This window comes from Orycteropus afer, unplaced genomic scaffold, assembly GCF_000298275.1.
Source record: "Orycteropus afer afer isolate SDZICR_OR568_19922 unplaced genomic scaffold, OryAfe1.0 scaffold00252, whole genome shotgun sequence".
Taxonomy (NCBI): domain Eukaryota; kingdom Metazoa; phylum Chordata; class Mammalia; order Tubulidentata; family Orycteropodidae; genus Orycteropus; species Orycteropus afer.
Genome location: NW_006921839.1, coordinates 1,424,509 through 1,436,851, shown reverse-complemented (window position 1 = coordinate 1,436,851; position 12,343 = coordinate 1,424,509). Strand labels below are relative to the sequence as shown.

The 12,343-nt window shown below is 43.6% G+C and overlaps 1 protein-coding gene across 1 annotated transcript in view; it reads right to left on the bottom strand.

Moving 5' to 3' along the window:
- The window catches only part of COPS5 (COP9 signalosome subunit 5), a 50,735-nt gene extending 49,719 nt beyond the window's left edge, over positions 1 to 1,016 (bottom strand). Inside the window, exon 1 of the mRNA XM_007949716.2 lies at positions 874 to 1,016. Coding sequence (XP_007947907.1) covers positions 874 to 1,016 — 143 coding nt within the window. The remainder of the gene's footprint in view (positions 1 to 873) is intronic.
- Between the last annotated feature and the right edge of the window lie 11,327 nt (positions 1,017 to 12,343).

Below are 12,343 nucleotides of genomic sequence, written 5' to 3'. Positions count from 1 at the left end.
GGGTTTGAACCGCCAGCCGTCTGGTTAGCAGGCAAGTGTCTTAGCCACTATGCTACCAGAGCTCCTGTTCAGTATCATAGCAACATGCAAACCTCCACTGACAGATGTGTGGTGGCTTTGCTTGAGGTGCACTGGCGGGGAATTGATGCAGGTCTCCTGTGTAGAAGGTGAGAATTCTACCATTGCTTAGACTGTGCCTTTCTGTATACTTTTCACTAACTATTAACATTCTCTCTCAAGAAAGGCTAAGTGCTATGGTGTAAAGGTTCCTCGACTTGTCTTCACTCCCAGGGATACATAGATTTTGTAAGGTGTAAACCATCTTAGGCTCTATTAATAAAATTTCTGCCTTATATGAAGTGATGAAGTAGTATTTTGGGAGACTAGGTGCCTCTGACACTACCATCAGGAATCAAAAATTACTACACCCCCCTAAAAGATGGTTCATAGCTATTTGAGAGATACCTCCGGGCTGCCTCAATTGAAGGCGGCTGCAGTCACCAATCGGGATCAGCTGAAGGCCTCACCTTAGTGAATGTGCAAACAATTTTCACTGCAATGTGTGGCATATATGATAAATAAGGATGTTGAGAAGAGTCAGCCCCAAATCACCACTTGTTATTCCCCACCTCCATTACCCGGAGGCAAACGGGTTAAAGAAACAGAAGGGGAAGTCGAGGCAGGCCCCAGCGGCGGGGCTCCGGGATTTATAAAGGTAAACCAAAATATCTCAGGCGCACATTCCTCCCCCTTCTAGTCTTTGAAAAGACAGCGCAGAGAATCCACCCCCTTCAACTCCCACTCCCCCTGGCTCTCTTTCTCTTTCTCCCGCCACCCATTCCCTCCCCGGCGTTTCGCCAGGGACCTCCTCACTCCTTAGTCCAGGGCTTCGCCGCTAGGATTTCCTGCTGCTGTTTCTTGTCGTATTTGTAGATTTCATCGATACTCTGCGCTTCTTGCATGTTGTTGGCTAATTCCCAGGTTTTCTGGGCCATACCGCTCCCAGACGCCGCCATCGCTGAGGAGTCGAAGACGTTGTTGCTTCCACAACCAAGACGCAACTTCCCCGGCTAAGTCTCGGGGTGAGGATACCAACCCTCACTACAACCGGTGTACTCTCTCACAACGCTCCCGGGGCAGCCATGGCACCTGAACCGGAGATAAAAGTGGTACATACCATTCGGCAATGGAGGGGGGGAGCCCTTCGGGAAAGCGACAATATAAACAGCAGTTACAATAATAATTAGGGAAACAAATATTCTATGGCTGAAGTAAGAGTATCTCCCCCTCTCCTTGAAAATTACATATGTGACTAGAACAAACACAATAATCAGGTATGGGAATGGTACAGCTTTCCACACCGGAAAAAGGTCCTGTAAACTTTTTGCCAGCAATTGGAATTAGCTGTCCTTGCTCGTATTGCGCAAGCCGGGTCTCCGCCATATTAAAAGTGGGTGAAGGCTTACGCTTTGATGGCGGGGGGGTTGTGTGTGTGTGTGTGTGTCTTTATAGGATTGTAGGTATCTTAAATAAGGTACGTTCGCTGAATGACTAATAAAGAAAGATGTCTATGAGAAAACTGGGATGTATTTATATCTGGATACTGGTTGAAAGGAAGATAAATGTAATTAACTGCACATGCGTAAAATGCAGTGATCTCGCGGCGGTTTGTTACACCGCTTGGAGAAGCGTGGCCTCTAGTGTTCGGAGGAGCAATGGAAACACGAGGACCGTTATGGTCATGGTTCTTAATGTGTTTGTAAAAATTAGCATTTATGTTCAGTGTATTATGAGTTAGTTACTATTCTGAAAATGTCCAATACTCAATTTTTATAATGTTGTTGTGTTGTTGTTATGTGCCATCGAGTTGGCCCCGACTCATAGCGACCCCTCCTTGGGTTTCCGAGGCAGTATCACTACGGAAGTAGGATTGCCCAACCTTCCTTCCGAGGAGTGGCTGGTGGGTTTGAACCGCCAGCCTTCTGGTTAGCAGTCAAGTGCTTTAGCCACTATGCTACCAGAGCTCCTATAATTTTTATAATAGGTACAATTATATCTTAAATATCTCTGCGAAACTACTTCAGACCTTGAGCCCAAGTTAATCTCAGCAACCCGTTTTCTTCCAACGGTTAATACCAGAGCTAATTATTTCATTTATTAATTTACTTGTTTTAGATCACCCTTATCTCCCTTCCCACTCTCACCCCAATTCTAAGTCCCAAGCCACAGGGACCAGGTCTGTCTTATTCCTTGTTTTATCTCTTAACACCTTGCATATTGCTGTGTGTCGTAGAGTGGATTCTGACTCATAGTGAACCTATATGATAGTAGAATTTCCTCATGAGGTTTTCTAGGCTGTAATCTTCATGGGAGCAGATTGCTAGGTCTTTTCTTCTGCAGAGTGTCTGGTGAGTTTAGAGGGCTGATCTTTTCAGTTAGCAGCTGATTGCTTTAATTACTGTGCCACCAGAACTCCTTATCATATTAGATGTCAAAGAAATTTTTGTTTTTTAAAAAAGGGAAGTAGTGTTAAAGCTCTTCACCACTTGGTCCCTATGCTCTTCTCCAGTTTAATCCATCTTTAGTCTCCCCTGAAATTTTTGTTTCTACAACATGAATGCATTTATTTTGACTTTGCATGTGAGGTCAGCACTGCCTAAAATTCTCTTCCTTGATTTTTCTGCCTGCAAACTCATGTTAATCTTTAAAAACACAGGTCAGAGATCTCCACCATGAAACTTTTCTTGACTTCCTCTTCTCTCCAGTAATTCCTTCGATGTATTTTATTAATTCTTAAAATAAGGTATTTGTTTACTTGGAAGTTTTCTTTTTCACCGTAAGACTCAGAGTGCAGGAAACTGTGCTCTGTGTTACATCCACTCTCCTAGTATAAACAAAAACCAAACCCACTGCATTTGAGTTGATTCTGGCTCATAGCGATCCTATAGGAGAGAGTCAAACTGCCCCATAGGGTTTCTAAGGCTGTAAATCTTTACAGAAGGGCATTGCCTTATCTTCCTCCCATGGTATGGCTGGTGGGTTTGATCTGCTAACCTTTTGGTTAGCAGCTAAATGCCTTAACCACTGTACCACCAGAGCTTTTTACTCCTGGATAGTGATTGACATATGGTTGGGAAATTAAAAAAAAGAATGAATGAACCCATACCTTGGCTTGTAGATTTGACATTGATTTCCTGCTGAAGAAAATTTGTCTTTAAAGGTCTCATTACAAAATAATTTATGATAAAGGATCCTTAGTTCCACTCTCCTGGGAAGCTAGAGATTTTTCTTGGAAGCCAGCTATCCTTACCACTATACCACCTGCAGTGTAATAAATTACCTGGTATGGCTTTTCTAGCCATAAGTCTTTGTAAACTCTGAGGTGGAATTTGCTGTGAGCAACTGAGGAGCTCCTGATTGTTAAAGTTATCCACCTGGGGTATTTCTGTAGAGAGTGGCACAAAGCAATATTCTGGGAAGTTCGCTCTCTCTCAGGTGCTTAGAATTCTGATGTTATGATTGATTAGTTTGGCCACTCTGCCAGGCTCAAAAAGAGCCCTCCTAGAGACAGGAGTCTCTCTGACTGCTGGCTGAGAAAGACATGCTGCTGAGAGAAACATTCTCCTGAGAGACACGTGTTGCTGAGAAGGAGACACCGAGAGACATGAATTGCTGAAAGAGACACTGAGAGACTGTTGGATGAGAGATGGAGGGCTGAGAGAGACTGAGCATTGTTTCTGAGCTTGAATTGTAGCGTGGTGCTTCCCTAATAAACCCCATAATCTGTGAGTTCTGTGTGGCCACTGCAGTAATTATTGAACCCAGCAGAGTGGTGGTGGGTGCTACAGGAAGAACAGTTGGTGTCAGGGCTGGAGGGAGGTGGCATGTCTGGCCTAGAAGGGATAGGGCTTAGGCTATTGATGGTGATTCTGTCTTCCTCTTGTGGGGTTAGAGAAGGTCAGAAGATGCAGCCTCCCTACCCCTTTGAAACCACCACATAAGAGATCTCTTTTCTTGCAGCATTTAGCCATTTAGTATTTGGTGATGTGAATAACATATTGAAAATAGTAATAAAAGCCCAGGAAAGGTATGCCAAGAGTTTTCTTCTCACTTTGATCACTCCTCTTTTTTCTTTTCAGGTGCTAATAGATCCAACAGAATGTAGCAATTTTTGAACAATATCATTAATATCACATGCAAGTAAAATTATGCTGAAGATAATTTAAAAGTGGTTGTAGCAGTACACCAACAGGGTACTGACAGAAATTCAAGTTGGATTCAGAAAAGGACATGGAATGAGGGATATCATTGCTGAATGCAGATGGATCTTGGCTGAAAGCAGAGAATACCAGCAAGATGTTTATCTATGTTTTATAGACAATTCAAAGGCATTCAACTATGTGGATCATAACAAGTTATGGATAATATTGCAAAAAATGCAAATTCTAGAATTCCCTTAATTGTACTTAATTGTGCTCCTGTGGAAGCTGTACATAGAGCAAGAGGCAGAACAAGGGGATATTGTGTGGTTTAAAATCAGAAAAAGTATGTGTCAGGGTTGTGTCCTTTCATCATACTTATTCAATATGTATACTGAGAAAATAATCTGAGAACCTGGACTATAAGAAGAAGAATGCAGCATCAAGATTGTTGGGAGACTAACAACCTGTGATATGCAGATGACACAATATTGCTTGCTGAAAGTGAAGAGGACTTGAAACATTTACTGATGAAGGTCAAAGACTACAGCCTTCAATATGGATTGCACTTCAACGTAAAGAAAACAAAAATAGTCACACCTGGGCCAATAAGCAACATGATGATATATGGAGAAAAGATTGAAACTGTCAGGGATTTCATTTTACTTGGATCCACAATCAACTCCCATGGAAGCAGCAGTAAAGAAATCAAAGGATGTATTGATTTGAACAAATCTGCTGCAAAAGACCTCTTTGAAGTGTTCCAAAGAAAGATGTTGAAATTGGACCAAACACAAGCCTCTGCCTGGTGCACGGTCAGGCCAAAACAGTTTATACACAGTGATTAAGAGGCAAGAAAATTATTTATTGCAAAGCAGCAATGCAAGGAGACAGGGGTCTGTACCCAAATCTGACTCCCTGAATCTAATCGATTTACAGTTTCTGTAAGTTTCAGGAGAGGGGGTTATACATATTCATAAAAACTTCAGGAATTTGGGTGTGAATTAGTTGATGATTGGCTGAAATTTCCTTCGCCTTGATTTAAAGGGACAGTCATTTTTTAATACAGTGCACTTGTGTACTGGATGAGTCACACCAGCTCTACCTGTCATCAGCTGATCAGGGCTTAGGTGGAGGGGAGAATATCAGTTCCCAGCAACTCTGCTCCTGTTCTGTTCATCTCAATGCCTATGTCCACAGGCCAAGGTCACTTTTCAAGTTGTCTCTGGAAACACATTACCATACTTTTTACCTGTTTCTAGGGGGTAATATGGAGACAATGTGTAAATTGACCTTTCATTCCATTCAGTTCTTAAGGAACTGAGTAATCATATTTACTTATCTGCCTTCAATGGGAATGCAGGCTGCACTTTGACTCCACCTGGCTTCAATATTACCTTGACTAAAGTACACCTCACCTAAGTCACATTATTTCCAAGTACCTCATATGCATGCAAAAGCTGGACAAATAAGGAACACCTGAAGCTGGGATATACACACACACACACACACACACACACACATATATGTATATACGTGTGTGTATGTATATATAGCGTAGTGCCTAAGGCACTTCACTGCTAACCAGAAGGCTGGCGGTTCAAACCCATTAGCCACTCCTCAGAAGGAACATGGGGCAATCTACTTCCGTAGTGATATACTGCCTCGGAAACCCAAGGAGGGGTCTCTATGAGTCGGGTTCGACTCGATGGCACATAACAACAACATATATATATATATATATGTCCCTAGAAACAGGTGTTAAGTATGTTAATGTGTTTCGGGAGACAACTTGAAAAGTGACCTTGGCTTATGGACATGTGCAGTGAGATGAACAGGAACAAAGTTGCTGGGAACTGATATTCTCCCCTCTACCTAAGTCCTGATCAGCTGATGACAGGTAGCTAGTGTGACTCATATGGTGTACAAGCACACTGCATTAAAAAGTGACTGTCCCTTTAAACAGAGGTGAAGGAAATTTCAGCCAGTCGTCAACTATCTCACACCTAAATTACTGAAATTTTAATGAATATGCATAATAATAATATGTAAGTTTCTCCTGAAACTTACAAAAACTGTAATTCAATTAGATTCAGGGAGTCAGATTTGGGTACAGACCCCTGTCTCCTTGCATTGCTGCTTTGCAATAAATAATTTTCCCTCCTCTTAATCACTAGGTGTGTAAACTGTTTTGGCCTGACTGCGCACAGGGCAAGGAGCCGCATTTGATCCGATTTCAGACCAAAACAGAGTTGATGTATTTGAGTTATGGTGTTGAAGAATATTGAATATGTCATGGACTGCCAGAAGAATGAAGAAATCTGTCTTGGAAGATGTACAGCCACTATGCTTCTTAGAAGAGAGGGTAACTAGGCTTTGTCTCATGTCCTTTGGACATATTATCAGGAGGGACCAGTCCCTGCAGAAGGACGACATACTTGGTAAAGTAAGCAAGAAAGTAGAAAATGGTCAATGTGATGGCTTGATGACAGAAGCTGCAACAATGCATTCAAACATATTAAGGATTGTGAGACGGCGCCATTTATGTATTGTTGCCATAAATCGGGACTGACTGAATAGCACCTAACAACAACTACAACCCTACAACCCTATTCACGTGGGTGCCTAGGAGTTGGAGGAGCGCTGGAATCAATTTAGCTTGGGAATTGGCTCCCAGGACGGTTTAACAGCCCTTGGACGTTGCTGGGGAACTAGGTAGCAAAGCATTACTCCTCCTACAGGCGAGCCCTACGAGCAGTAGGAGGCTATGCGGCCTCCGGGGCTGCAGGGGGCGCCCCAGGCCGCGTGGTGTTCTTGCTTGGGGCAGTGGAGGTGGGGGCGGGGCTGCACCCAGCCGTTGGCTACTGGCGGGCGGAGGGCTCGGCCTGAGAGGCGGAGCCCGGGCCAGGAGTCCTGTCACACTGTTCCCGCGTCGGGCCGCCGCTGCTGCTTCTCCAGGCTGTGAAGGCGGCTCCCTCGAACACTCTGTGGTTCCCCAGACGTAAATCGCCCTCCTGAGTAAGAGTTCACCGGCTAGGGATGGAGGGCGGGCCCGGCGGGTGTGGCCCGGTGGGAAAGGTCCAGGGATGAGTTCACGGCCCTGGAGTGTGGGATGATTGACTATTGGACAGGGATCGCGCGGCTACCTGATCAAGACAAGTGCCTGCTTTAGAGATCGAGGAGTCTAGCGGTTGCCGGGTCAGCGCGGGCAGTGCCCGTATAGCCCGGCCCGATGCACCGGAGGGGCGAGGAGTCTCGCGTCAGCCGGGTTGAGCAGGGGTCCGGAGGTCGCGGGGCGAGGACCGGGCCTAGGTTGCTGAGGCTGTGAGCTAGGGTCTCGCAGACGTTGGGCGGAGCGGGGGCGGTGCCCAGGTTACGTGGTCCCGACTGCAGGGTTGTCAAAGCTTTGGGTGGTGTTGTGACCCTGTTGCCTGACAACACGTCGACGCTTGTTATAGAGGCATCCACTCCCAGTGCCTCTGCTCCAGCGGTGCCTTCTCTTTCGTGCTCCATTCCTCGGTGTTAGCCTGGCCTCCGCAGCTTGGCGAAGGCCTTCGGAGCAGCGCCTCGGTGCGGGTTAATGGTTAACGTTTAAGCGCTTGTGCACCAGGAGCTGCTCCCAGAGCTTTGCTTTGCAGGTAATTATTTATTTACTCTTCACTGCAGCCCTATGAGGTAGGTGCTATTATTGTTCTGTTTCACCCCAGGGATTGCTTGGCTTCTGAGTTTGAATCTCTTCTTTAGTGGTTGAGGCATTTGGCTGCTAACCAAAAGGTAAGGTGATTGGAACCCACCAGCTGCTCTTTGAGACACTCTGCTTCCGTAAAGACTTACAGCTTTGGAAATCCAATGGAGGTCACTATGAGTCGGAATCGGCTCAGTGGCAGTTACGGCAGTGATGGTTTGGTTTTCTGGTTTAATTCTTGTAAATGTTAGCAGTAGGACTGACTCATCTTTTGAGAGAGGCTAGCTGTCATGATTGTAGGATTGAGAAGCTTAGCTTGAATGTCTGGGAAGACTAAATTCTAAAGTAAATCACCCAGTTTCCAAACATTTGGAAAATGCAGGAACCCAGTAGCAACCAAAAGAGTTTGTAAAAAGCTGATTATCCTCAGAGAGATTCCATTTTATAGAGAATGGCTTGCCATGTGGACAAGCAAAAAGGAATCCCTATGGAAACCAGTAAAATGTTGCTTTCTTTTCTGCTATCATTCTCTGAGCTAGGAGAACACTGACTTTCATTGGTTAAATATCATCTGAGATGCTCTCTAGGGATAAGTTTTGAGTCTCCTGCAGCAAGATGACCTTGTGGGAGGGAGCTAGTGGGTTCAGACAGGGTAAATTTAAACCATGCTTTCAGTACAGTGTTCTCAAATTAAGTTTCCTGACAAATGCAGTTTAACTGTTTCAAATTTGATCAGATTTCAGATTATATTTTAAGATCACTCTGATTTAATTCTGATGAGCTTTCCTGAGCGGAAGAGAAAGATAGTTTGTGCAAGTGTTTTGGCAGTTTGGCATAATCCAAAGGCAATATCATGTATCTACTGCCTTTAGTCATGATTAATGATGTCTTACTTATAGTAATTTACAGACTTCAGAATGCGTCTGTGTACACCTACTCCTTACTTATCGACATGATAAGTTTCCAGAGGCCAGATTTTTATGCAGAAATCAGTGTTATGTGAAAATTAACATTATGCCAAAGTAGGGAATGACCACAGCAGATCACAAAATGGAGGATGACTAAATCATTACACAACTGCCAAATTACATCATTATGTAACTGTCAGATCACTGAAAATCATGGCCCAGCCAAGTTGACACATAACCTTATCCATCACTACCAGCATTACTCTTACCTCGTACACTTTGGCATCTATTACTGCCAGACATATGTTGTTAATGTGCAAAATAGACTTTTATTATTGTCATAAATGTGAAATGTTGGATAATAAGATAAATAGGTGAGGAGGATGTGTACTTATTCACTCTCTGTCCCTTGTCCTCCAACCTTTCCCTCTCTTCAGCAATTCAGAATTTACTTCTTAGCAATGTTTAGGGAGGATTTGTCAAAATCAGAGTGTGCTCATGGGAGTAACTTGTTCATGTTGAGTCATCTACCAGAGGGAAAAGATTGCTAGTCTTTGGTGGAAAGATCACTGGATGGATGGGAAGTAAGAAGCTTTGTCCTAGTTCACCTCCTTCCTCCCTCTCTTTCTTCAGTGGCTCCTTCACAGGCTCTTCCACCTCTCCACCTCCTTCCAATTCTGTATCACTCTCTGAGATTCTATCCTCAGTCCTGTTCTTTGTATGCTTTTTCCAGGCAACCTCTTCTCCCAAGGCTAAATCTTTATTTCCAGCCTGGTTTCTATTCTGAATTCCAGATACTGTCAAATAGTTTTCTTGATATTTCTATTGGATCCTTTTTCAACCTCACATTCAACCCTTAAACCACGGTCAGGCTGAACCGTGAGCTACTGTATCAGGGGGCATTATCTTGTCTGAGGTTGAAGGCAAGGATCATTATCTTTTTCTTTTTATAGCCCCTGCATCTAGCACTGTGTCCTGTTTTAGGAAGTATCTTAGTTACCTAGTGCTGCCATAACAAAAGTACCACAAGTGGGTGGCTTTAAAGAACACACAGTTTTAGAGACAAGTTCAAATCAGGCCATTGGTCTTGTGGATTTCTTGGTATTTAATATCTAGTAAATGCGTCCTCACATGATCTCTTTCCCCTGTGTATGTCTCTCAGTGTCTGATTTCCTTTTTTATAATACATTACTCAGAGGAACCCACCCCACTCCCATATGACTTCGTTAACATTAAAAAAGAAAAACCCTGTTGCCAAACAGGATCACACTCATACGTACAACAGTTAGGACTTCACCATATCTTTTCGGAAATCACAATCGATCCATAACAGGAGGGGAATAGTTTTCTCTTCCTCATGCTTCCATAGTCCAGATGGAATTTGCATTCCACTCTTTGAGAGGAAAAGGATGGGAGCAACATTTTCCCTTCTCTTTGCAACTGATGAAATTGGGAGAAGGATTTGGGCATGCTTAGCTCTTCCTGGGTCCTCTTTGTGTTTTTGGATTTGCCTAGACTTATCAGATAACCATTTGGTGTCGCTGTGCTTAAAGCATTGGGCTGCTGGTTTGGTTACCTAGCACCACTTTAACAGAAAATGCCACAAATGGGTGACTTTAACAAACAGGAGTTTATTCTCTCACAGTTTTAGAGGCTGGAAGTCCGAGTTCAAAGTGCCAGGCTCTAGGGGCTGGGTGAAAGCCCCTCGACCTTGGGCTTCAGTTCTGTCTCTTGCTCCCAGCCCACTGACGCTGGAGGCTTTCTTCACTCAGGCAGCTGCTGGCTGCCGAGGCTGACAAACTCAAAGTCGACAAGTGAAAAGGCACAGTCCAATATTGCCAAACCACACAGCAGGCCACTGATTCAAGTCTGTTAAACATCCCAAGATCGGCAGACAACATGGCAGACTGCTAAACGATGACTTAGCTACATGCAGGATTCAAGCGTGCCAAAAAGCTGCAGACATTCTCAAATTTCTCCTTTTATAGTGGAAGCAGGCCACATTCCTAAGGCAGCTACTCAGCTGCTCCAGTCGATTCTACCATGGTCTTGATTCTCAGTCTCATCATAGAGAATAACTGTATCCAGCTGCCTGGCCACTCAAAACCAGACTCAGCCAAGGTGACACATAACCTTTACTACCACAGCTGCTAACCAGCAGGCTGGTGCTAACCCACCAGCCCAGGAGAAAGATGAGGCAGTCTGCTTCTGTAAAGACTTATAGATTTGGAAACTCTGTAGGGCAGTGCTACTCTGTCCTATAGGGTCACTGTGACTCAGAATCAACTTGATGGCAGTAGGTTGGGTTTTGTCAGGTGGTTATGTTCTGGTCTGCTTCTATTTCTAAAGCATAAAGAACCTCAGTTCAAGATTTAGAGATATTGATAAGCAAGTAACCGTTATTAGTGATTTAAATCTCAGTGCACTTTAAGTTTGGAGATTTTTAAGGTGGATATTTGCATATACAAACACTATGAAAATACAATAAAAATTAATAAAATAGCTATGATTTATTTCTAACTGTAAGGTTTGGTGCCATACATTTTATCTGTATTATTTCATTTTATCTTCATAACAACACTTGGAGTTGGTAATATCTCCATTTTACAGATGAGAAAACTGAGGCATAGAGAGGTTAAGGAACTTATTTGAAATCAATAGTCAATAAGTGATAGAGTCAATAAGTGATGAAGTTGGGTTTCAAATCCAAGATTAAGTACCAAAACTGAACTAGTTCCCATCAATTCTATTATGACTCATGGTGATTCTGTGTGGGTCAGAGTAGAACTGAGCTCCATAGGGTTTTTATGGATGTAATCTTTTGGAGGAAGATTGTCAGACCTCTGGTTGGGTTTGAACCACCAACTTTTTGTTTAGTAGTCCAATGCTTAACCATTTGTGCCAGCCAGGAACTCCTATACCAGGGCTTTTTAAGGCTCCTATACCTTTTCTTCCTGGTACAGTCATGGCTGATGAAATGAAACTGGAATGGACCTGAATTTGTCAATTGTGGTTGTATTGGAATGCTGACTGGAACAGGAAAAATTATGGGTCGATGCCCTACTAAAAACTTAATCTCCCTCTTAGAAAACAAGGGCAGCATGCTTGCTGCATAGCAACCGAATCTCTTGACAGGCAGAGTCAGAAACAATGGTGGCTGGCTTAAAGATGGCAGCCAACCACTCTACTTTGAATGTGTGTTGCTTTCCACAGCCCTGGCAATAATCCAATCTCCTGTGTTCGCTCCTGCAAAAGCTTCACTCTGCCTTATTCTAGTGCTTTGACCCCTAATTTTTCCTGTTCCAGTTATTGTTCGGGTATATCTACATTTTACAAATTCGGATCTATTCTGATTTTACTTCGTCAGCCACAACTCAGCAGATTTGAATCGGTTTGAAGCCCCGTCCTATACTAAGTGCACACCAAAAGAGAAAAACAAACTCATTGCCATCTAGTTGATTCTGACCTATAGCAACCCCCATTGGGTTTTCAGGGCTGTAAATCTTTACAGAAGCAGACTGCCTCATCTTTCTTCCTCAGAGCACCTGGTG